Source organism: Toxotes jaculatrix, chromosome 10 (assembly GCF_017976425.1).
Source record: "Toxotes jaculatrix isolate fToxJac2 chromosome 10, fToxJac2.pri, whole genome shotgun sequence".
In the NCBI taxonomy this organism is placed as follows: Eukaryota; Metazoa; Chordata; class Actinopteri; family Toxotidae; genus Toxotes; species Toxotes jaculatrix.
This window is the reverse complement of record NC_054403.1, coordinates 7321493-7347034: the sequence shown is the minus strand read 5'-3', so window position 1 is coordinate 7347034 and position 25542 is coordinate 7321493. Positions and strand designations below refer to the sequence as shown.

Here is a 25542-nt window from a genome sequence, read left to right as displayed (position 1 = left end):
GAAACGAAAAGGCGGCGGGGATACTCACTGTGTGTGCTCAGACTCAAACGGCCTCAGAGTGAAGTCATCCCTCAGAGACTGGAACCAAGACATCAGCGCTGTTAGTGGACTAATGATTGGATTATTTGTCTCAGTCCTGCCTTGGCGTACCCTTGCTCTGTGGTGCCGCGTTCACGGCCGGCTCGGCATAAATTCCAGCAGTTGTAGTTGCTGATGTTGCAAGACAGATGAAGGGCGAATGCTTGTGAACTGTTTACAGATCATTACAAGGCAAACAGCACTCTTTTTGTTGCACTCTCACTTTAGGCTTTTAACCCCATTCTTTCACTTATTTGATATTAAATCAAATCAGCATAAACTGTGTAAACTATAAACAAATAAAAGATAAGTAAATTCAGATTTACTCTCCAGATCCATATTCCTAAAATAATCTCTTCTGAACCAGAATATTTAAAATAGAGTTTGTGACTTTAATGTGATACCTAAGATGTTTCATATTGTATGCCATCTGATAGTCAAATACTGTAGGTTTGATACATCACAGACCTGTTATGATTTTGTTCTTGAATACAGTGATTCATGAAAGAATAAGGTCATTATTTTATTCCCTCACAAGCTTGGGGCAAGTTAATTACTTTAAATTTTTACGAGGAACACGCGAATGCACCATGAACACAAAGCGGAGCGCCGCCCAACTGACTTCAGATTAGATAAGAAAATGATGTCCGGCATAACAAACGAACTTATTAACAAATTCTTTAATTACATGTCAAGTCTGAACATCTTAAGAACTGAAAAATAAAATTCAAAAAAATATTCAAACTGCTTAAAAAGCAGCTCTATCACGATTTATTTGTTTCCTATACTCTGCTGCCAACTTAATTGGAGGAGGAGTGTTTATACATGAGTGTAATTGTGAACCTGTGGCATTATAGGTATCAGTCCAACTAAACACGGTACTTAAGCTCCAAAGGTATGTAAGCAGAGCCGGGTTAAATATTGTTTTGTACGAAATGACAGCCTTGTGTTTACAGGACCTGCAAAACTATAGCATATAACATACCATTAACTCTCTTAGTGTAATGAAAATAGACAAACAGAAAGCTCAGCTTATTTCCAAAAACTGGAGTTAGTGTTTGTTTTTGAATTAAGATAATTTGATAGTTAAAAAAAATATCATTTTAGGCTTAACACTGCCATCTGGTGTTGCAAATTAATGTGTGCACTTAGTGCCTGTGTTTGAAAGGAGCTGTACAAACAAACATGACCTGCTTTGTCTCACATCATCTGACACTTTATGGCACCACTATGAGATGTGATGGAAAACTGGCGCATAAAAAGGTCAACAGCGCTTACAAGTAATGTACTTCAATTTTTAAAAAAAAGAAAGGAAAAAATGGCCAATGCAGTGATTTCATTTTGTCCAATTCATCTGTACCAGAATCAGAAAAACTTTATTAATCCCCGTAGGGAAATTCTTTTGTTACTTACAACTGCCAATTGAAAATGAAGAAAATTGCTCATAGAGTGTCATAGAGTATCACACATTCAAAACAAGTGACAACATAAACAGACTGAGTAGAATATATTATCATTCTTTAATTCAGTCAGCAACATTAAGGTAACAAGTAGAAAATACAGGAAAAACATTAGACAACATTACACATAGCTTAAACACAATTGATTATGCGCTGATTTGACTCAAGTCACATTAAGTGCATGTACACACAGTACGTCACAGTCGTCCTGCCTCTTTGAACTTGCCCAGCAGTCCGTCATCTGCCCTCAGGGGGAAGTACAGTGTCCGGGTTTTGTAGTAGTCGGGGTCAGACTGGATGTTCTGGATGACGTCTGCGAGGAGGTGGGCGCGCTCCACGCCACAGCCTGGAACCTCGTAGCCCAGCTTGTTGAAGTGGATGTGGAGGTGGTAGTAGGAAGGCTGGTAGTGCAGGTAGACTCTCAGCTTACTGGCTGGGAGGTTGTACCTCTGCAGGATGGCCTCCTAAGTCACAATCAGACAGGTATTATCAGTCATTTTGTATTGTTTATCGTTATGATACATCCGGGGCCCTGCCTCTCTAAGTCTTATCCTAGCTCTTTAAAATGGAAAGAATAATGTCACATAGTCGGTGGGAGACGACGATCACAATGATCACAGGTCATTTTAAAGCTGTAGCTGAGGAGGACGTGTTTCTATAACTGGAACCTCACCTTTCCTTTCTGGAAGATGTTCTGCAGCAGTGGTAAATGCTCTGACGTCAGGTCTCTCAGACTCTTGATGTTCTTCTGATGTGTTATGGCAATCAGGTACAAATCATCTACCTGCAAGAGGAAGGCAGATATGGTGAAACAGTTTATTCTACCGGCCTAAGAATCTAAACATATGGCTCCCAGTAATCCTCCTCGTTCTCATTCTGACTAGGTATGGATTAGAGACAGTTGCATTTAAATAGAAAGCTAAGAGTTTTGGTCATCACTTTACAGCACTGTAACCTATATCAGGTGAAGGGGGAGGAAATCCTTGTGCTGATAATTGTCCAGTATATATATATAAAAATGATGTATAAGATCTAAAGTCATGTTCAGCTGCTTAGATGAGTCTGTGGTAAAGTTAGTTCTGTCTCATATGAAAAGAAAGGATGCTCTTAAAGGTCTAAAACCAAACTGCTAGAGGAAACTAAAACTTGCCGTACAACTGAGTCTTTCCTCTGTCCTCATGGCTGCTATTCCTGGTCTCTCACCTGTTTTTGGTCCCATTTGAAATCAGGGAGCAGGACAAAGCCAACTTCAGGGTCTGGATCTTCATATACTATCCTCCCAGCCTCTGCCTTCTTCTCCAGGATGTTGTATACCCACTGAAGTGTGAAAGTGGTGGTAAAAAAACACTTAATGTTGTACATTCAAAACTGGATATTATATCAGAGAAGGTGATTTCAGGACACCGACCTGCACACTGAAACTCTGCTTCTGAATGTAGGGCAGAGTGATGGACTCATAGTCCTTTTCCGTCTCCTCCACCAGAAAACTGTCCTGACACTGGTATTTCTTTACGTGCTTCTCTGTGGCTGGACACACCACTGTGGCCTTAATCTCTGCAAAACAGAAACGCACAGGCGGTCTAACTTTCCTCTAGCCGGCCAAAGAGGCTGTTGGATTCACAATGTCCTCAGTCTGTTTTATTTATTTATTTATTTGGGATCTTACCATTGAGGTGAGGGGGAGCCTGGAGCCTATACGTGCTGTAGATGTCGTTTCTCATGTCCAGCTTCAGCTTGGAACCACTGAACAGCTCAGCCAGGGTGTCTTCTCTGATGGGAGTCTTCTCCAGAATGACCACAGCGTCCTGATCAGCAAACTGAAGACAACATGTTCCACAGTTTCATTTCTGTCTGGGCCGATAATGACACTGGTTTTACAAAATAAATCAGTAAATGCCTAAATGTCCTTCAGTGAGCCTATCATTGTTCTCATTTGTCAATCTTTACAATAAAGCACGATCAGGCGGACTCCTATTTTAAAATACCGGAACCAGAATACCGGAAAAGAATCTTGTGTTTTTCTTTTACAAAAATACTCGACACTCTGAATGATTCTAACTATAAAACCTTTCCCTCTTCTCCTCTGCCTTGCCCTTAACTCCTTAACCATTGTTAGATTAGACTAAATACCTTCTAACATCTAAGTAAGATCAGCTAACTTTACAATAAACCTACCTTTCCATGGATAAAGATGTTTTTCTCCCGGGCAGAATCTCTCAGCACGGCAGATGTTTTAAACCCAGACAGAATAACGCCAGATTCAGGTTCCTCTCCAGCTTCTCCTCCACCATTCTCATTGTCAGCCTTGGCCCTCTTAACTTTCGGAGACAACTCGTCGGTTTCAGCACTGTCTGTCTCACGTTTAGCCGCGCTGTCTGCCATGTTTCTCCTTGTGAGCTTTGTAACCAAAGATCGTCTATGTATGAAAAATGATGTCTCCCTCAATGCCCGACTCAAATCCAGTCATCAGATGGGGGCTTGGTGCCTCGCGCACGGTTTACCATTAAAAAAAAAGTATTTTCTTCACTGTAAATTAATTTTAAAAAAATGTTATTTTAATGATAATCTTGATGTTTCTGAACACATCACCAAAAGATTCGCTGATAATTATTTAATAATACAACATTTTTTCTGATGAGATCTTTCTGACGCAGATCTTTAAATTACTGAATCTTATTGTTCCTTTACTAAACGTTATTCTCGTGCGATTTGGTAGAACTGAGATTTATGTCGCGATGTTTTTTGAAGCCAACTTGGAGCAGAGTGAGCCCTCATGCAGCTTCCGCCTCTCTGCTGCAGCGGTGTCATGTTAGACAAAATAAACCAATGAACTTCCGCCAAATCCTTCAAAATAAAAGCTGGATGATCCGAACTAAAACTAATTTAAAGTTGCCTTTTTGATCTCTAGTAGCAGGTGCAGCATGTCTCTCTGCAATAATAATGTAACGTGGTTGTGTTTATGGTATAGTGTGTTTTTGTTTTGACGCATTGTATAAATTAAGCTAAATGCAGGTCACTCCAGTGAATGATGTTATAAAGAAACACAGCTGCTGCAGGCAGAGGTATCAGGAGCAACACATAATATGTCAGTACACCTGGGGTCGATTTCACGAAGCAGGTTATGTGGAAACTCTGAGTATGTTAAGCCTGAAATGAGGGAAACCCCGAGTTAACCGTTTCAATAAGGGAGGTAAATTAACCCCGAGATAGGGGTAAGTCAAGGAGTAAGTTAAGCCCATTTCATAAAGCGAGGTAACTCGTACTCGGAGTCTGTTACCATGGTAACTTAGTCTGTGAACATAACCTGGTCGGGAGCAGGTTTTATTCCAGAAACTCAGAGTTTGTTTCTGACTCCTCCCCTGGAGTACATAAAAGCTGAACCGTTTCCTTATAATTGAGTCTCCATAGAACCTGCTTAAAATGGCATGTCCCTTTCTGGAAGACCCGATTGATGAAAAAGCAAGACTGATTCGCAGAGAACTGCGATTGCGTCGGGCGAGGATTTTCCGTCCACGTTTGGATACGTTTTCATATCCTCCCGACTTTTTATTTGAACGTTATCGTTTTTCGTTACAGTCACTGCAATACATTCACAACCTCATCCGCCCTCTCATCACTCACATCACCCACCGTGGACGTGCACTCACCACTGAACAAATACTTTGCATTGCTCTACGTTTTTTTGCAAATGGAAGTTTTCTTTATAATATCGATGCAGAACACATAAGCAAAGCAACCGTTTGCAGGGCTATAAGAAAGGTGTGCCTCGCTCTGAAGCGGTTTTTTATCAGTTTTTGTTGTTTTTCCCAGACACAAACCTGTGAGAGCCATCAAAGAAGAGTTCCATGGGATTGCAGGTAAATAATTTTAAATGATTAATAACTTTTCTGTCAATAACATGTTGCTGTGACCTCTGGGAGCAATAATTTGAATGTCTTTTAGGATTTCCCAATGTGATTGGCTGCATTGATGGCACCCACATTCCTATCACTGCTCCTTCAGAAAATGAAGGAGATTATGTGAATAGGAAGTCCTTCCATAGCATCAATGTGCAGGTACATACATTGACTACTACTTTTAAATGTCAGAGCACAAATATTTCAACTAACTTGTCTCATTTTCTGTACTGTCAAGATCATTTGTGATGCAGCACACATTATCACAAATGTGGAAGCCAAGTGGCCTGGGTCTGTGCATGACTCCCGCATATATAGAGAGTCTACAATAAGCAATAGACTGGAACGTGGTAAGTGGTCTGAAACATTGCTGTTTGTCACCGCAAAGATCTTTGTCTAATTTTTCTGAGAAAAATATCAGAAGTAAAAAATGTGACTTCACTTGCAGGAGAGATTCATGGCTTCCTACTGGGTGACAGGGCTTACCCCTGCCAACGAAATCTTATAACCCCTTACCCAGACCCTCAACCAGGACCCCAGCAGCACTTCAATGTGGCACACTGCAGGACGAGAGCCAGGGTAGAGATGACTATAGGCCTGTTGAAAGCCCGTTTCCAGTGCTTACGTCATCTCAGAGTAACCCCTGAGAGAGCCTGTGACATAATTGTGGCATGTGTTATTCTCCATAATATTGCAACTATTAGAGGAGAGCAACACCCTGCCCTACAAATAGAAGACCCTGAGGAGGACCCCATCCAGCTCCCAGAAAATCAGGATGGAAGGGCAATCAGAGATCTGATCTGCAACAACCATTTTCCATGTTAAATTACAGCCACACAGAATACCACACTGTCACACGTTCATTTTATTTAGTCTTCCTTATATCCTACAGACAGACAGAGACAAAGAGAACATTTTTCTGTTAGTTTTTCATATTGCTCTAATAATACATTAAATTTACCTCTGACTACACACACACCTCCAGCTTGTGTTTAAGTATCTCGATTTCCAGATCTGCCTTTTGGATCTGGCGGTCCAGGTATAACATTTCCTTGTCCGTTTTTTCGATTTGTTTAAACAGATGAATTTTGTATAACTCCTTGACTGGTAACTGGAAATCCACAAGAATATTGTTCAACACAGTCAATTATACAGAATTAAACTCTGTTGTTCACTGAAACTCATGCAGGACTGAAAGAGCTGTTACAGTATTCAATAAATAAATTAAAAATATAAATAAAAATTGAAAATTGAATTACAATTAAATTGAAATAGACATATCAAATGTTACCAAAGTGAGATACAACCAGGCATGTTATATTTCCAACTCACCTGATTGAATTATATTTTTATATTTCATTTTCAACTGCCTCCAAGTCCGTTTTTCGCCCCCTGGGTTGCACCTGCATGAACAGGGGGCCAACAGCATTTTTTGCATGCAATATTTTGATATGCGATTATGTGATTAGAAACAAAACTTACGCATTGACTCGAGCAGTGATTTTTTCCCATGCGTTTTCTCTATCTTTTGCCGCTGCCACTGTGTTGCTTTTTTTTCGGAAAATATGCTCATATGGTGAATATGAGCATATTTTCCGAAAAAATGCCTCCATCAAAATTTCAAGCTCCAGGGGTGAAAAAAATGTTGAGCGCGTCCGTTTTGATCCCGCTTCCATGGTGAATCAAGGAATCGGGGCTCCATTGATGATGGCTTATTTATAGTCGTGGTGCACGCGCTTGACTCGGAGTCAACATACTCAGAGTTGACAAAACTAATGTGAATCAGTTGTGTTGAAACAGGAAACTCAGAGTTTTTCAACTCAGGGTTTGTCAACTCAGGGTTAACACTCATACTCAGAGTTTGTTGAACCTCCTTCATGAAATCGACCCCTGGTTTACCGGTCTACTACCTGGTATTACCTTAAATTAGACTGGCCTCTGGTGGTCATTGAAATTTAAAATGATTGATATTTAATTGACACATTGTTTAACTAATAGGATTAACGGTTGGGGGCGGAGCGACTGTTGAAAGGAACCAATGAAAACACAATAGTGGGCGTCGTGATAATCAGGAAGTTATTTAAAGACGACAGCGACATGCTGATTTGTTTTGACGCCGGACGGTGGGAAGAAGGTTGAGTCTGAGGAGGGATAGCTGAGGGCCGTTGCATTTTCTTTTATCGTTCGCTCGACATCAAAATGAACTTATGTGTCCGTATGTGGCTTCTCCTCCTGGCGCTTCACACACTGACACTCGCTGCTGTCGCGAGAAGAGGTGAAGTTAGGACTTAGCAAACATTTTGAAAATATAAAAAATATATAATGTATTTAGGCTTTCTAATACATTTCACGCTGGTTGTCTTAATGTCTTTTTGACTTGTAGAGTTATTTGGTGGTTTGGGGTCAGGCTGTCCGGTTAGTGAGTGGTAAATCTCAGTAACTAGCCGCCATTAGCCTTAATGAGTGCTCATTATGTAGTTTGTGCAGCTGGAGCTTCTCAGCGCTAATTAATTTAACTTCACTGAATGGTTCACTGTTTGTAAGTTTTGCTTGTGGCCGCATGGTGTTGACTTTTAGATTAGTTGAAGTGAAACCAGCTAGTTTCTGATCAACTTTCTCTCTGTAATGTGTGTTTTCCAATGTCTCTGTACTCTGTACGCAGTTTGCGTACTTGAATGTTTCACAGCAAGTAGTTTTTATTATTTCACCCTGAAAACCGTGTCAGAACTCCCTGCTAAAGAGGTTCATTTAAAAGCAGTAAATTAGCTAAAATATGAATTAACTATGGTTGTTTTCGTTTTCAGACACTAGAAATGTCCTTTTCATCGTGGCAGATGATTTGCGGACATCACTGGGCTGCTACGGAGACACTGTAGTAAAATCACCAAACATCGACCAACTGGCATCTAAAAGCCAAGTTTTTCTCCATGCATATGCACAGGTCAGTTGGTGCTGGATATGATTACTGCCTGAAATAAACTCAATTTAGATGTGAGACTCATTGGATTATATAATCCATGTAATGTGTATTTTTCTCTCTTAGCAAGCTGTGTGTGCTCCCAGTCGCACGTCCATGTTAACTAGTCGCAGACCAGATACAACCAGACTCTATGACTTCAAGTCCTACTGGAGAGTCCATTCTGGAAACTACACAACTCTGCCACAGTACTTTAAATCTAGGGGGTATCGCACCATGTCTGTGGGCAAGGTATTTCATCCAGGTAAGATTCATTTTTTGTAAAATCCTGAGTTGAGGGATTAAGCACAATTTTCATGAGCAGGGTATGCTGACACAGCAAAAAATTAGGAACTGATTCCTACAAAATGGTCACAACTGAAACTACAGTAAGATTTTTACAGCTGGTTAATGATGAGCCTGTTCTGTGTTTCTGAGAAGAATCCAATCTGCATGTTTTTGTTGTTTACTTAGAAAATGTCTGCACATTTTGTGTGTGTCTAGCTGTGTTGTATTATCAATGGTTGTGTTGTATTTTCTTTCTTCAGGAATCGCCTCTAACTACTCAGATGATTATCCATACAGCTGGTCCATCCCTGCCTATCACCCAGCTTCATTTCAATATGAGAAAAAAAAGGTACGCACTTTATTATTAAATTTTTTATGTCCAACTTAATGCACTTAAAAACAGTTTGGTGTGATGCAGGCGTACCAGGCTGCCTGGCAACTGATGACATGTTTTATTTTTTATTTATCAGTTTAAGAAAATGTTCAAAAATGGTTTCCATAGACATAAGCAACTCAAGTTACTTAGTTAGCTCAATCTGTTAGTATTATTGGTAAATACATTTGGATCAGTGTTTGTGAAAGAGAAAAAAAAAGTTTATTTCTTAATTTGTTTTAATTCATAAGATAGATTTTCAAAACAGGATGTTGAACAATCAGTTTTGTCAACAAATCCTGATCTGACATTTTTTACATTTTTGTAAGAAGCCAAATATTGAATATCGAATATAGAAACTGCATAAAAAAGTGACTTTAATCATTTGTATGAAATCCTTGTTTCCAGATGTGTAAAGGAGAGGATGGTAAACTCCACGCCAACTTACTGTGTGCAGTGAATGTGACGGAGCAGCCTGGGGGAACCCTCCCTGATCTGGAGAGCACAGACGAGGCAGTGAGGCTACTGAAGAGTTCGGCCAACGATGCTGTTCCTTTCTTCTTAGCTGTGGGATTTCATAAACCACACATACCCTTCAGAATACCACAGGTATGCGACCAAATATCAACACCTGTAGATCCTCTGTACACTGCTTGGGATTTAACATACATAATAGTTCAATCATAGTTAAATCCGTATAGTTTTATTGTGAAAACCAGAAGTGAAATAAGTTGCAAGTGGTCTCTATGTGCAGTTTTGATGTGTGGCTGCATGTGGTTACACCTTGGACTAACTGAAAGGAACCTCTGAAAGCAAGGAGTCAGATGTACATACTGTCTCTGAGGTGAATTAAATGAGAACTGATCTAGATCTATGGGTGACACGATTCAGCATGAAGGAGGAAGAGAGCATGATGAAGTGCAAGTTTAATGAGAGCAGAGATGAATATCAGCATGCCAGAGAGGTTTCTCACACAGTGCAAGCTGAGAGATGAAAAGAGGGAAAAGGTCAAGGCAGCTTCTCGCTGTTGGCATGTGATGTATGCCACACGTGATCGTCTGGACACAATTAGAGAGCAGAACAAAGCAGGAAAAAAATATGCAGTTTGTGGAATGATGAAAGCAAATCAAAACATCTAAGAACATCTGTATCACTCAGAGGACCAGAGGACTCATCAGATTTCTTATTTTCTGAATTTTGCCTTTTGTCAGACACATAAATTAATTACAGAAATAATAACAAAAAATATTCAGGTGACACTTCAGTAAATCTTAGCAGTAACAGCAGTACTTGAGTAATAAGGTGGGGTCATATTGCTGCAGAATTTCAGTAAATGTCATGCTAAAAAAAAAAAAAAGAAAAAATCCTCCTCATTTGCTATCAGGTTGTAGCTTAAACATAGTACTTCAAATACCACGATTTCTTGTGTGGAAAACCAAATGGAGATTTTAAAGGGGCAATGTGAAAGAACTGTCCAACTGTCAAATTCATACTCCAAGCAAAGGGGGCGGTGTTTTACCAGAGAGTTAGGATGTCCAGAATTATCATAAGGAACAAGCAACTGCAACCCAATTTCAGCCCTCGTGTTCAGATAACGTTAGCTTGAATAAATCTAACCTGAACATAGGGCAGTTGTTGACGTGTTGCCAGACCTGCACAGATTGGAGAATAATGTTTTCCTCACAGGTTTACCTGGCAGTCTGATTATGTAATTGGTAGGCTGTTTTCTTTGGTTATTGTTAGACCAACAACAGCGATTTTCACACCCAGTCTGCCCAGTCAGAGACAGGGAAGATGTGGTGGTGGCAGGAGTAGAGGACGAGCCATGAGAGGTCAAGGAACGTGAGGGAGAGCAGCTAGAGCAGCAGCATCAGCTGAGGGACGCTGACTGAGGCCAGACTGGATGCTACAGTGACTTAGTGTGGCCTCCTGAGGAACGCTAGCTGGTTAACATGCTAACTTCAGTAGATATCCCTGCAACACAATACATAGACATCTTTGACATAATGTCCGAAATGTCATTTCTTCACTTTCTGTTGATAAACTCAGTTTTTTGTTGGTTTGTTTTTTGTTTTCAACTAAAATACTTACATATTGATCATTAACAACAACCATGGATGAGAGTTGGAAGAACTCAGGAACAAGAAAACTTTCTTCATATATATAAGTTTTTGTTTTAGAAGGCCTTTTTTTACTCAGAGAAAAGGAAAAAGGAGATGAAAGCGAGAAAAGAAAAACAGGATATAAAGGAGGAAAATGTGTACAACCCATAAAATAAAAGTTCTAAAAGGGCCGGGTCAGCTAAAGACAGCATGGGTTTTAGATGTCTTTTAAAGATGTGAGTGGCTTGGCCTCAGGAGGCAGCTCCAGTGTTAAAGAGCAACAACAGCAAAAGCTCCATCACATTTTTTTCAGCTCCATCACGTAGTTTTCAGCCTTGACCTCGGATCAGCCAGAAGTCTGTGCCATGAAGACGAGTGCCTTCTCACAGTGGTCAGAGAGCACAAGGGTTTGAAGTGAACAGAGGAGCCTGACTGTGATGCTTAAATCAGTCCTGTACAGTTATTAACAGGAAGCCTATGGGGGAAAAAACTAAAACTGGGTTACTGTGTGATCTATACTTTGTTCTTGTTAAAGGTACTAAGAATAAAGGTACTATATGTAAGAGTGTGAAGAAATTTGGATGTATTAAAGGCTTTTTTTTTATTGCCAGTGTGTGAACAGAATGTAACATAACAAAAATGAGACCTTGCCTGACTTTCTCAGCTTCTCATACAGCCGATAGACTGATTTATATGTAAAGGACTCAGTCCCGAGGGCCTTTCCTCAGTGTCTCCCTTCTGCTCCCCTACAGCACCAACAGTGTGCAACACTAGCTAACGTTAGCCTAGTAATGGAGTCCACTAATGTCAACAAACAGTCGGATTAGTTTAAGATTATCATTGTCTCAACCCACTGAAATTTGCAACAATAACAGAGTAGCTCAGTGTTACTGTTCCATATTGTGCTAGCTGGCTAGCTCATAATATTATGCTTTATAAATCCTATTTCAGAAATATCTGGGCCAGTAAGAAAGAACTTCTGTTTCATCACGATGTAAAGACATGTGTACCTGCCTTTATTTGACATCCCTTTAAAACCTTTTGCTTTTATATTTGCAGGAGTATCTGAGACTGTATCCCATAGAACAAATGACCCTGGCCCCTGACCCTGATGTCCCCAAACTCCTTCCTCCTGTGGCCTACAACCCATGGACAGATGTGAGAAAGAGAGACGATGTCCAAAAATTAAACATCAGCTTTCCTTATGGACCAGTTCCTAAAGATTTCCAGGTGTGAACTGGCTGCTTTCAACACGTTAAAGCCATTTTTAACATGTCTCCTCATGTTCCCTGAAACAAACAATAGTGTTCTGTACGTTTGTCTTCCAGCTGCGTATCCGTCAGCACTACTATGCTGCTGTGTCTTACATGGACGCTCAGGTTGGGCGGCTGCTCAGTACTCTTGACGAGCTCGGTCTGACTGACGACACTCTGGTGGTGTTCACCTCAGATCATGGTCAGTAGACATATTCTTTGGATAAAGTGTAAATGGCTGAGGATGGTACAGTGCTGGTGTTTGCTTTCTAGTTACAACACTGACATGACTGTTTATCTTTACAGTTTTTGGTAACATGAACGCCTCAAATGTCAGTTTTTAGGAGGTGAGGTGTTCATGGGGGTTTTTCATGGAGCTACTTTTTGCTGTTCTTGTCTTCCACCACCAGATGGCAGTGTTGTAACAGCATATTGAGCCATTGCCTCCTTCCACAGTTTTGCTGATAAAACCCATTTCTTTTCTGCACCAGCTCCTTTTTTCAAAAACTTTGTGACTTGGAAACTGAATTTCTTTTAGTGAGGATGCTGCTGAAGTGAATCCTCTTCATGACTGGTGTATACCAAGTAAAGCTCAATCAAATGCCATAATTTTCAAATATAAGATGACTGAGGCAAAACATCAGTAAAACCTCAAAGCCCTCTGTATCTAAAACGATATTTGTATAATATAGATTCATAGACTCAGTTCTCTTTATTTATCCCATCTGCCATAGTCTCTCTGGACTAACATCTTTCATCTCTCTCTCTCTCTCTCTCTCTCTCTCTCTCTCTCTCTCTCTCTCTCTCTCTCTCTCTCTCTCTCTCTCTCGTTGCAGGTTGGTCATTAGGAGAACATGGTGAATGGGCTAAATACTCTAATTTTGAAGTGACAACACGTGTCCCTCTTATCTTTTACATTCCTGGCGTCACCACACACCGTGATGGGCTGGGAGAGTCAGCTTTCCCCTTTATTGATGTTTTAACCCAATCAGAGTACAGCTTTAAGAGTAAGATCCTCCACTGACAACCAGTTACCACTGATAACATGAAACATGCACATTTCGTAATTTAAAATCACCATGAATGCCAAGTTATGGAAACTCAATTTTGATTTAAAATGTTTTGCTTTTAATTGCTCAAAAAACCTTGTTAAAATATTTATTGAAGGACCAGTGTGTAAGATTTAAAGGTGTCTATTGGTGGAAATTGAATATAAAGTTAATATGTTTTCATTAGTCTATAAACATTTGAAACTGAAATTTGTTGTGTTTTTGTTAGCGTAGTAGGAGCCCTTCATATCTACATAGGAGCCTGCTATGCTGTACCACCATGTTTCTACGGTAGCCTAGAACAGACAAAAAAAACAAAAATAAACAGTTGCTCTAGGTATTTTTGTATTTTTACATTACCTGAAGACCACCATGGTTCTCTTACACACTTGTCAGGCAAGGGGTGTTTAATCTGCAACCTCACCGCTAGATGCTGCTATATGCTACACGCTGGCCCTTTAATATGCCAACTTGACTTTAATGAAGTCTTTGATAGACTTTGATTTGAAATTCAAAAGTATTTAGACAAGGATGCACTTTGATATTTTGCCTCTAGACATTTTTGCTTCAAATGCAAATGGTGCAATGATGATGAAATTTCAGTGCATGGTGTCTAGTAAAATTTAGTGGATATCTTGACTGTTTTGCTCAGAGGTTAAAGACTTTTCTGTAACTGGCCGATCCTTCTCTCTTCCAGATGACAAAGTCATAAGAAACATGGTGGAGTTGGTGGATGTTTTTCCTACAGTCTCCTACATGGCCGGCCTCAGAGCACCTGCACCTTGTGCTGATGTTTCTTTTCAGGTACCAAGACATGAAAATAAATATTACTCAATAAATTTTATTCATTTTTAGAGAGAAGGGACTTATCAGTTTACTTCTTGATGTTTGACTCAACCACGGTGGCAACGTTTCTTCTGTTGTTGGGGAAAAAATACCTGCAAAATGAATGACGTCGTCTTCAACCTCAGATGTACTTTGTGTTCTAGCAGATGTTAGCATGCTAACATGCTAAACTAAAACGATAAACATGGTAAATATTATACCTGCTAAATATTAATATGTTAGTATTGTCATTGTGAGAATGTTAGCACGTCAGATCATTCAGGCTGTAGTTACATGTATGAGTGGGAAACAACCTCTGCTGGCAACAAGCCACCATCGCTGGCAGGTTAAAGCAACATTTTGCAACTATTTTATTTTTAACAGCTTCAATAAGATATTGATGGTACACTGACTTGTAATTGGGAGAATGGTGCCACTTTCATTCCCCCTTACTGCCCTGCCCCCCCCCCCCCCCCCCGGCAATACATCACTGGACTACCTCCTTCCTTCCACCTTTTAACACACACACACACACACACACACACACACACACACACACACACACACACACACACACACACACACACACACACACACACACACACACTGCTGTGGATTCAGATGTTGTCAGTCAGATTAGCTGAATGCCGACTGACATGAGTGGACAGCTTGATTTGTGGTTTGCACTGAGATGATGACTTTGTGATTGTTGCCTCAGGCATTGATAGGCTGTGCTTTCTGTACATGAACTGTTAGCGTCTAGTGGTACACTGCTTCCCCTACCCCTCAACTGCTCAGAGTCGGAGGCCAGCAGCATTTAATGCGCCACATTAAATTCCTGTAAATTACCACTTGAGGCCTCAGAGGCCGTTGTTGCTCAGCAGAAGTTACATAGTGTTGCTTTAAATAAAATGAAATATTAAAACCAATAGAATCAGTTCAGCTAATTTAAAAGGAATTTCACACCATTTATTGGTTTTCCCCTCGTTAATAAACTATATGTGACACAACAAAAATGCTAATTTAAGTAGGTAAGTAGATATTTATCCAGTGTAACTAAACGTTTGGTGGAGGTAATGGTCTTGGAATAATGCATGAGTCTGTCGACATCGGTGTGTTAACATTATTGTTGTGAGCATGTTAGCATGGAGATATTAGCATGTGGGAGGGCTGCAACCCTCACAGGATAAGCCGTATGGCTGATGGATGAGTATTAGCATTTAGCTCAAAGCACTCACTGTAGCTAATGAGTAATCAGTGAACCAGACCTTGTCAATAAAAGTGCACCAAAAACACTGGAATCATAACCATGTCATTTCCTGTACTTAATTACGATTGTATTCATATTTTACAATAACAGAGCTGAGACCTTTCAGGCATCTTTGCACAGTACAACATGGCCAAACAAAGTAAACGCTGACTAAACATGCCCGACATGAAGCTGATCTAATTGACTCTGACATTTATTTCCTTGGCTCTTCGGTCTGTTTTCTTGCTTTCAGGAGGAGCTGTGTACAGAAGGAGTCAACCTGGCCTACACTTTCCGACACAGAGAAAGAGGAAAGAACGAGGAAGCGATATCTTTTAGCCAGTACCCTCGACCTGCTGACACACCACAGGTACCAGGAGATGGAGTGTTTAGAAAAAGCCAATTAAAAAGCTTTCATGAGCTGGCTAAAGGTCAAATCATTATAGTATTGTATCAGTCGGGAAGCATCACACCAAGCAGGCGTATTTTTAATACAAACGAACCGAACTACTTCTAATAAATGGATTATGACTTTGCGTTTAAAATGTCAAAATGAGTGTGAAGGTCATGAAAACTGAAGTCATGTTGGATGAGTGTTTACATGACCGTCGTTACGCTGCCGCGCTCTTTGAACCTCTCCTGTTTATGCCGGAGCTTGCCAGCTTCAAGCGCACAATCTTTGAAATTAAAACATCCAGATGAGTGCTGCACCTGCTGTAGGTTAATCTTTACACGGAGGAGTTTGGCAGCTTGACATTAGCTCATCGGCGAGTTCGCAGGACGACTTGGCAGCTGCAGATCTGACAACACGTTTCCACAGTGTTTTGCTCATTTTTTAAGTTGAATGTTCTTCCAACAGGAGAACTCTGACCTCCCTGACCTTGAAGACATAAAGGTCATGGGTTACTCTCTACGCTCCTGGGACTACAGATACACTCTCTGGCTGGGATTTAACCCTAAAAGGTTTCAGGTAGGTGTATCACACACACTGCACAGCATGACAGTCATCTCTCTTATCTGTCTCTGTCCATTGTTCTCTGTGTGAATGTATCAGGTTCAGACTGGGGAGTTGTGTATGATTGACACAGTATGCAGAGACATGTTCCATAACAGTAACAGATTATATTTCTCTGTTATCTACCTGACTCTTCGTATAGGTGAACGTATCTGACGTGCATGCTGGAGAGTTGTACATGTTAGCAGACGACCCCGGGGAGGACAACAACACCTACAGTGACTCTGACCACAGTGAGGTGATGAAGAAGATGGCCAGTCTGCCTCATGTAAGTTTGAACTCAGTTTAGAAACAGACCCATTTTCCTTTCTTTCATGCGTTGCTTTATTTGTTTTCTTACTTGTTTACTACTTTTCTGACTCGTCCAGACTGTTAGTCTGCAGATGAGAATGAAGCTGCAGCTCCTCTACCTCACAGCAGGGATGAAAACGAATAGGGGGAAGGCGTGATGACGAGAATAAAGTACAACAGATGGACGGATGGGTACAAGTACAAAGGGAAGATGGATAGATGAAAAACTTCATCTAGAAAGGGAGAATGCTTTGAATATTTCTTTTAACGTAATGCATACTTGATTCAGTAATCTCTGGTATCGACCATTAATCTTTCAAGCTCAGCTCCTCAGGCTAATGTTCCATGTTAAGCACTCGCTGGCAGGCACACCTGGATTCAGCACATGAACAAAGTGAATAAAAAAGCACTTATGCTGTTAGTTTCAAGACATTTCACCCTTTAAAGAAGTTTATGATTAGCAAAGAATTAGTTCTGATTCTGACAAAGAGAAATATCCATATGTTTGCAGGAACTTGTGCAGGGTTCATCTTCCTCTGGATAAACAGAACTACAGAACAGAAAAAGAGTGTTTTCAGTGACTTGTCTGTTCACACCTGCCTTTTATGAATGTAACTGACTTACATAAAAGAAATGTCATTCTGATTTTGAATGGGTCCAATCTGAGGAGTCAGAGACGTCTGAATGAGAGAGAAATGTGAAAACATATTCACTCTGCAGGAAATTGTTGTTCTTGTTACAGAATGTAACAAAAATGAAGAGGTGCTGGTTAAATGTTACCCCTTGCTTTCAGTCTTTAGGCTGAGCTAATCACTAGCTCATATTTAGCGAACACACCATTAGTGTTCTAGTTCTAACTCTCAAAAGCAAAAATCCGAACATTTCTCAGACAGTAGGAAGCTGGACAGCTCTGATTGGCTGTGACTTAGCTTCTTCCTCTGTGAGAATGATTACATCTTTGCATCTGAAGGAATATTGAGGAAGAATTAGCTCCTCTGATTAATAGCGACACAGATTTCCCATTTTAGAACAAGTGCTCTTCAGTGTATTATTGATCCTTCAGTCTGCTTCAGGTGTCGTCTCCACTTTGAACTACAACGGCTAAGAAGGGCTTGTTTTGTACTGTAATGTTAAACAAGACGACATTTCTATTTGCACTTGATGTCACTCGCAGCTGTTTGCTTCTCTCCTTGTAAACAGTCAGTTCAGATCAATTTGTGGACCTGAAATAAAGTGTGTAAACGCCACCCGTAATAATTCAATGCAAATGAAACTGGAGTATTTTGCTGCTGTTCCAACGCTTGAACATTTTGTGCCGTGGTGATTTAGAGGAAGGCAATTTCAGCTTGAATTTCAGGTTCAGCAATGAATCAAAGGGATTTGGTTTGATAACTTTTATCGTGGGCTGCTCTGGTCTCATGCTAATGGGATACAGTTGAATCATTTAATCAGTGGGGCTCTGTCATATGGAGGATGGAACTGAATTGGTTGATTTGACTGAACTGTGTTTCTTCCCAGGTTGATCAATGCATTTGTAATAGTTTTTTCCGGTGCTTTGCCTGCGTCCCTGTGTCCTGTAGCACATTAACATCTGGAACAATGGATATAATCAGTAACATATACTGTCCATAACGATACTGAGAATGGAAACATGAGCGTAGCCTTGAGTTTGGTTGCGTCAGAGCATCCTTAAGCTTGAGCTCCATCTTTCTGAAGGGAAAATGAAAAATAAATGCTGTAGAAATAATTCAAATCTTGAGCTTGGCAAAGACACGTTAATATATTTATGTCAGTTTGATTGGTTTGTAAAAAAAAAAATAAAATATTTTTGTAGACTTCAAGCAGCAAAAGTTGACTTTGTGCTTTTTTTTTTTTTTTTTTTTTTTTTTTTTTTTGTTTTTTTTGAACTTACGATCACAGCCTCCTCCAGTGTGTTTGTGTTTGTGTCCTCCAGAAACTCTGTACACTTTACTGCCTGTCCACACACCCCACTGCTCTGTTGTAATCCCTTTTGTGCTGACCCACAACAGAAGTGTAAAGCTGCAGAGTAGTGAGGGAGCTCCTCGGGGACCTCGCCAGTCCATTCGGTGTTTTCTCTCCTTCCTCCCTGTGTCGTTCCTCTCCTCTGGAGCAGAGAATGCATATGCCTGCTCTCTGGCACTGGAAGAATTTGGACCAAACTGAACATTCGCTAATTTGTGTGTGATTCCACAGAGTCAGGCTGTCTGGGCAATGCCAACGGTAAAAAGCCCTGTAATTACATTTAGAAATATAGAATGAATTCAGTCTCATGGCTTTTGAGCTTTTTTTTCATTTATTTATTTTTTTATTTATTTTTACAGTTTTCAATTTCCGTGCAGTGATGCATAACGATGTGTAGAAGTGAGGTCTGTATGCTACAAATGAAAAGTCAAAATTTTTTTTCCACAGACCAGGGAAGCACTTGACATCTCTCCCAAACCGAATTACATCTCTTCTGATCGCTTCTTCTCCCCATGTCATTCTCTTCCTCTCCCTTCCTGTGAACATATCAATATTCAGATTTGACTCGTGTGTTGCAACTGTACATTTGTTACTGATCTCCTTGTCACTGTATCTGTATAATGGATGCTTGAATGATCACATTAAATATGTATATTTGTGGATCATGGACAGGAGCAGGATCTAAGTAAGCTCCTCCCCCCTCCTCCCCCCAAGGCCTGAGCTTCATGTTCATGTTTTGATAGTGAGGATAAAGTGCAAGTCACTGCAGCTGGAACCACTCTCCACTGCTCTGCCTGTTTGTTCACGTCGGCTCATATTTCTGCCTCAGTGGTTTTATCAAATCAATATTTATCATCACAAGCAGTGATCTCTGGCCACGATCAAATTGATCTAATGGCAATTTCATTACTGTTTACCTGCTGTATGCCCCCCCCCCCCCCCCCCCCCCCCCACCCCCTCACTCTTGTTCCTCTGCTGCTGCCCTGTCTTTCTGTCACTCTGTCTTACCTGCTCTTTCTGTCCAATCCGCTCTGACTTTGTCTCACTCTCATCGTCGATCATTATGTTTCATACGCCGGTAATCGCATTACTGCTCCGGGCTCATATTCTGGCAGGTCACACTGCCTTTCTGTTAACGTTGGCGACATACACAATTACATTAGAGAGAGGCAGAGTCTGCGTATGTGTGTGTGAAAACCGCTTAGCTCAGCTGCATCATGATCTCAAGTGTGTATGTGTGTGTGAATGAATCCAGGAATAGTAAACAAACTGTACTGTACTGTGCCTCCTCAGTAATTGAAGCAGTGGGTTTATAATATTTCCTGCTTTTCAACACCCAAATTAATTTTGCAGACTAGGCCGTGCTCTTTTGAGGCTACAAAGCTGCTTACACTGTTTTATCTGGCCAAGTTTATGTTGTTGAGACCTGGGGGGGTAAAGCTGTAGTACGCCATAGCTGGTAGATTTGTGTTGTCACAACAATGGGCTGAGACACACTGCATTTGAATGTGACACTTGATTTGACACATAACTGAAAATGTTTTGAAAATCCAGTACAAGCTGTCGTCAGGTCTGTCGCCAGTAGGTTCTATCCTTTTTTTATTTTTTATTTTTATTTTTTTGTAATTGTTTGCTTGTATGGTTTCATGTCTCTTGTGACCCAAAAGGTCGACATCCGTATCTCCAGAGCACGTGGAGCATCGAGGAAACAGACAATTAGAAGTTGGACGAGATGTGATCTGCTGGCTGTCAGTGTGAAACCAGTTTAATCAGGAGTCATTCAATTAAAGCTGACGAGCTCTTCCCTCGTTAGTGCCTCCGGAGCTGTGAACCGCAGAGCTGAACAGAAAGCTCCCCGTTTTAACAAAATCACTTTTAAACGTGGCAGAGAATGAGGGGAGGGGCAATCTATTAAAACTGCCACTGCACATTGAGATGGAGGGAATGGATTTACGGAGTGGTGGTTTCTTTTAATGAAGTTGAATGGCTGTAATCAACTCTGGTGGTAGCTGGTGAGGGAAACCTGTGGTTTCGAAAATGGGTTAAAGTGCATTTTCAGTCAAATGTCAATTATAGCAATAACAGGCTGCTGTTTGGAAAATGAGATTGAAAAAACATCATCAGCAAAATCAAGACTTAAAATAGAAATGTTGCCAGCTTCTGTAAAAAAAAAAAAAAAAAAAAAAAAAAAAGGCCCACAATATTGTTGCTACGCAAGACATCACTCACTTAACACATTATTTAGATGACTAATTGTAATAGGTTTGTTAACAGGTTTCAGTCTGATCATCAGTGGTCTTTGATTCATTTATTAGAGGAGCTACTCGAGCTACTGTCACAATGTAAGAATTTCATTTTACACTTTGTGTAATCCAGAGAAAACTCAGTGTACTGTTGCACTGTACAGCAGCACGTTGCTGTTCCAACTATTCTGGTTTCACAAGAAACTTTTGTTCTTTTAACAACATAACACTACCACATAGCTGCAACAGCCTCCGTTAAAGTCCAGCCAGGAGACCTGTGCCGCACAGAAAAAAAAAAAGGAAAAACTAAAGCAAACTTCAGTGTCAACTTGTTACTTCATGAACTTCACGGTTGCTGCACAAATACCTAAACCAGTGATCTGCAGGAGAGGCAGTTTACACCTGCTGAACTTTTTCTTTTTATAATGAGAAAATGATGAGAATTCTTTGGCAGCAAATCAATATATAAACCACTTGCTTGTATTTGATAGGTTATCAGTAGCTGATGTATCCAGGTTGTATGAGCCTTTGGAAACAAAGAGAGATAATGTCATAGAGGAAGCTGTTAGCAGAATCAGCCTCTTACCGCTGCTATAAACAGAAGTAATGTTTGTCTCAGAGTATTCTGCTCCTCTCATTAGTATCTGTTACACTTCTGAAACACTGAAGTTACAACACTGAACCCAGACTCTTTTTAAAAAAAAAAAGTTTGCATTTGATTTAAATACATATTCATTTAAAATCAACTTTCTTCTCCTCAATCAAAGCCCATGGATGCTTTCATTGCAAAGCTCAAAGAGCAGTTTTTATTCAGAGAGTCAGAGCGTGCCATGGGAACGGATAATGAGCTTTTTTACAGCTTTAAATCTGTGTCCGTGTGTTGGGACTGCTCAGCCGGTCTGATCACAGTGCCAGTTCACATGTAAAAGTCAATAACGGCAGTGTGCATGAGGCTCCAGTGTTCGTGTGACATTAGCTGTGTTTCCATCCAGCTGTCTAAACACACTTCTTTCGAAACGTCACAAAGAATAAACCCGGTGTTGTCGTGGCCGAGCTGTGGCTGTGGAGGCACAATTACAGCAGTTTTGATAATAGACAACAGTGAAAAAGCCATTGTGATTCTTTGGTTGTGTGTTTTGATGGAGTGACACAGTGTGTGTGTGTGTGTGTGTGTACATTTTGGTCTCTTTGCACATGTGTGTGCATGCGTGTTTTGTGTGTGATGCTAAACCATATCTCTGAGGGCTTATTTGAGTGCATGGTTACCTGTGGCAATTAAACCTATAAATCTAAGCTGTCAGTGTGTTGGCTTTGCACCAAGGACACACGCACACAGCCAAATATGTCTCATGGTCTGCAAATAGGCTTTCCACCTCCTTACTCATTTAAGGAAATACTTAATTAGATGGGATTAATGTCTCCCGGAAAATGTGCAATTTACTTTCGACTTCAACACAAGACTCCTCGGCTTTCTTCTGTCTTCTCGTTTCTCTCGCACACTCTGAAGTCCATCTCGCTTACTTTCTCAGCACACGCCGCCTTCTTCTTCCCTCTTGAATTCTAATGCGTGACTGTATTCACTGAATTAATCATGCGTGGTGAAGTAGGCTAAAAGTGCATATTATGGTGTTTATGTTATGGTTTTAATACTCTGGATGTTTCTTTAGGCTTTCTCTTGTTACCTTTATGTAATAACAGACTCAGTAATGTAATATGAAAGGAAAGTCCGATGTTTGCTCATAGATAACTTCAAAAATGGCTGCGCTGCAAAGCCTCATAATGAGTGCAAAACTTTTAAGTCGCACAGCTCGATGAAATCTTTCATTTTTAAGAAGACAGAACTAAGACTGAGAACAGCAGGATCACTGGTTCAAACAGATTTTAATCCATATTTTAGAGACATTAAATATTTAAAAACAATGGAACTGCATCACAACTTCTGATCATCACATAGAACAACTTCATTATAAAAAGAACCATATAAAAGGCCAAAAGAGAGCACTGATAGAAACAGAAGAAACAGCTGAAGTTGTGCAACACATTTAAAAATACAATGCGATCCATGTTGGACAGATGTGTCCTCAGATGTCATTTTGTAGAAATCTTTACAGTGACGCCTTTAGCCAGTGATGTGCATCGGATCCGCAGACAGAGACGTGTCAGGCTGGATCAGAGGCGCCGTGTTACTGCCCTGTCTCAAGTCGACAGCGTCTGGGTTTTCCTATGCAAGTTTCACCACAGTGGGATACCCAACACTTTAAAGGTGCTGTCTATTTGAACCTCAGTGAATACCACATGAAAATTGGAATCTGTTGTGTAAATACATTAGCCAAAGTAGATCATCATCAGAATACTATTTACTGCTAAATGTGCTGTGGTGCACAAACAAAGCTAAAGGAAGGGCAGACAGGCCGTAACTTTAATGATTGAGTGTGTCAGCTCTGACAGCCACTGACGGTGGGGGAAGTGCTTCGTTCTAAAAGCCGCTACACGTTGCACCTTTAAAGGTTAGCGTGAACAAATTCAGCAGCTCAGCTGCGACAGCTTTTCACTGCAGCAAACAGAACAACTGAAAACACCAAAGTGCTCAGAATCAACAGTAGATTAGTTTTAAACTTGGACGTTATATGGTTTGGCTTCACTTGGGTCATTTTTAATCCCCTCAGGATTTAACACTGTTGTGTCTTAGGAGGGGCACAAAGCAGCGTTTTCAAAATAAGAGCACACGAGACCATGAAATTATCAGAGTAACCTCGGTGGAGATTAACATGTTTTCAAACAGAACATCACTGGATAAAATTCTGCTGCTGCTTTTTAAAGTTTTCTTGTTTAATGTGAAATTGAGAGGAAACAGGCAGTTGAATAACAAATACGCTCTTTGATTAACTTACTGATTAACTATTGATTAGATAATTAGTAGCAATTTCACTACTGTACTGCCAGCATGTGATGTTGAATACTACACTTCCCTAATACATGAACTTCATGTCATCTACAATACTGCGTAGATGATGTGTAAGAACAGAGAGGGTTTGGTTTGGGTTTGTTTTTTTTGTTGTTTTTTTTTGAAATATGCTTATGTACTTTCTCTGTGAGAGTTAGATGAAATGGTCAACACCACTCTGTACACAAAATATAAAACTGGAGCCAGGAGGTAATTAGCCTAGCTTAGCATACATTAAGGGATAAACAGTTTTAAATAATTTCAAAAGGTTTTTAATCTTTTGAAATTATTTAATTTGTACACAAACTATTTCTGGGCAGAATCCAGTCTTTATGCTAAGCAAGGCTAACTGCCTCCCTGTTCTAGCTCTGTACTTAACACATAGACATGACACTGGTATCCACCTTCTCATCTCACTCTCAGAATAAAAATTTCTTAGATGTTGAATTGTATGTTAGTGTATTGTATCGCACAGTAAATAAACACAGTCATACTGTAAGTTGACTGTGGAACTTATTTGCCCAAGTATTGTTTCCTATAACAGTTGAAGATGTGAATTCTCTCACATTAGATGGTTTTACTCAGGAACAGACTTACAATGGTTACAGCTGAGTCAGTAGGCATCAATTAGGAAACATGATCTAACATGTTAGCAGTCATTTTTTCTTAAACTGACCAGTGCAAGAGAATATTCATGTCCTCTTCTTCCTATCTTGACAAATAATCATTTCACAGCTAAATAATCTCTTTCACATGCCTGTTCCTAACACTGCTGTATGGCTCTGACAGTACGACTGAGGACAATCAAATGGAAGAAACCCAAGATAAAAGCAGCTCTCTGGTAGATTACAGGAATTTGAGAAGAAGAAGAAGAAAAGAAAAAAAAACCTATTATGTTTGTAAATCCTGCTAGTTAATTTATTATATGAGGCAGTTTTGGCAATTTCCTAAGGTATCTGTGATTTTGTGAAATGCAAACAAATATTAGAGACACTCATCACTACTGGAAAGATTATCAATGTATTATCGGCTTGTAACCATCTGTTGTCAGAAACTAAATCAGTCTGTTTAGCTCTCTATTGTAATCGCAGCAGCAGCGACGCTGGTTCTCTGTCACTGCTGTCTTTGATAAACAAGTTGACAACTGTGATAATGTAACAAGAGCTAATGGGAGATTTAATAAGATGTCAGCAGAATAAAAGGCCATGCTGAGGCAGTCTGTCTCTAAAAGAATATACCCACATATTGACATTGCATATAAATGAAGTGTTGCATGAATTCAACATTTACCATAGCCATCATGTGACATGTAACATAGTGGGATGAAACTGATGTTTCCCATGATGTCACCAATGCAATGTTTTAGACTTTTTACAGCATATTATTGTATAATTATGTATAGTGTACCGCTGCATATAATCAAAATAAGGACCATTGTGTGAACTTAACAATAACCATATAGTAACATCACTGTTTCACCATAAAACAAAACAACATCAAACATCATTGAATTGGACTGAGCAACACTGTGGATCAA

The 25542-nt window shown here is 40.1% G+C and overlaps 3 protein-coding genes and 1 pseudogene across 8 annotated transcripts in view; 2 read left to right on the top strand and 2 right to left on the bottom strand.

Moving 5' to 3' along the window:
* LOC121188370 (capping protein inhibiting regulator of actin dynamics-like) overlaps nucleotides 1-163 on the bottom strand; it is a 40726-nt gene extending 40563 nt beyond the window's left edge. For both annotated transcript variants that reach the window (XM_041048095.1, XM_041048094.1), the window contains exon 1: nucleotides 29-163. In XM_041048095.1, the coding sequence (XP_040904029.1) occupies nucleotides 29-93 (65 nt within the window). In that variant the 5' untranslated portion in view covers nucleotides 94-163. The remainder of the gene's footprint in view (nucleotides 1-28) is intronic.
* Nucleotides 164-1579: 1416 nt separating this feature from the next.
* dcps (decapping enzyme, scavenger) lies at nucleotides 1580-4206 on the bottom strand. The gene is made up of 6 exons (XM_041048165.1): nucleotides 3714-4206; nucleotides 3205-3355; nucleotides 2947-3092; nucleotides 2742-2855; nucleotides 2212-2322; nucleotides 1580-2002 (listed from the first exon to the last, which is right to left on the bottom strand). The coding sequence occupies exons 1-6, from the start codon at nucleotides 3918-3920 to the stop codon at nucleotides 1736-1738; spliced, it is 996 nt and encodes a 331-aa protein (XP_040904099.1). The 5' UTR covers nucleotides 3921-4206; the 3' UTR covers nucleotides 1580-1735.
* Nucleotides 4207-4958: 752 nt separating this feature from the next.
* On the top strand, nucleotides 4959-6259 carry LOC121188931 (annotated as a pseudogene).
* A 1271-nt stretch (nucleotides 6260-7530) lies between these two features.
* Nucleotides 7531-25542, top strand: part of ids (iduronate 2-sulfatase) — a 164665-nt gene continuing 146653 nt past the window's right edge. For 2 of the 5 annotated variants that reach the window (XM_041048261.1, XM_041048263.1), the window contains exons 1-12: nucleotides 7531-7709; nucleotides 8239-8375; nucleotides 8478-8655; nucleotides 8939-9027; nucleotides 9460-9660; nucleotides 12213-12383; nucleotides 12482-12608; nucleotides 13243-13413; nucleotides 14153-14259; nucleotides 15783-15899; nucleotides 16389-16499; nucleotides 16687-16812. In XM_041048261.1, coding sequence (XP_040904195.1) covers nucleotides 7634-7709; nucleotides 8239-8375; nucleotides 8478-8655; nucleotides 8939-9027; nucleotides 9460-9660; nucleotides 12213-12383; nucleotides 12482-12608; nucleotides 13243-13413; nucleotides 14153-14259; nucleotides 15783-15899; nucleotides 16389-16499; nucleotides 16687-16812 — 1611 coding nt within the window. In that variant the 5' untranslated portion in view covers nucleotides 7531-7633. Of the gene's footprint in view, nucleotides 7710-8238; nucleotides 8376-8477; nucleotides 8656-8938; nucleotides 9028-9457; nucleotides 9661-12212; nucleotides 12384-12481; nucleotides 12609-13242; nucleotides 13414-14152; nucleotides 14260-15782; nucleotides 15900-16388; nucleotides 16500-16686; nucleotides 16813-16912; nucleotides 18677-25542 lie in introns of those variants that run through there. The other 3 variants (XM_041048264.1, XM_041048265.1, XM_041048266.1) reach the window with 3 other exon arrangements.

What these genes read in the sequence shown, in the direction of transcription:
- dcps (XM_041048165.1), bottom strand. Translation starts at nt 3,920, where the DNA reads ATGGCAGACAGCGCGGCTAAACGTGAGACAGACAGTGCTGAAACCGAC. An exon ending in GGCTCCCCCTCACCTCAATG is followed by an intron (nt 3,093 to 3,204) that starts GTAAGATCCCAA and finishes TCTGTTTTGCAG; the next exon opens with AGATTAAGGCCACAGTGGTG. An exon ending in TCAAATGGGACCAAAAACAG is followed by an intron (nt 2,323 to 2,741) that starts GTGAGAGACCAG and finishes TTCCTCTTGCAG; the next exon opens with GTAGATGATTTGTACCTGAT.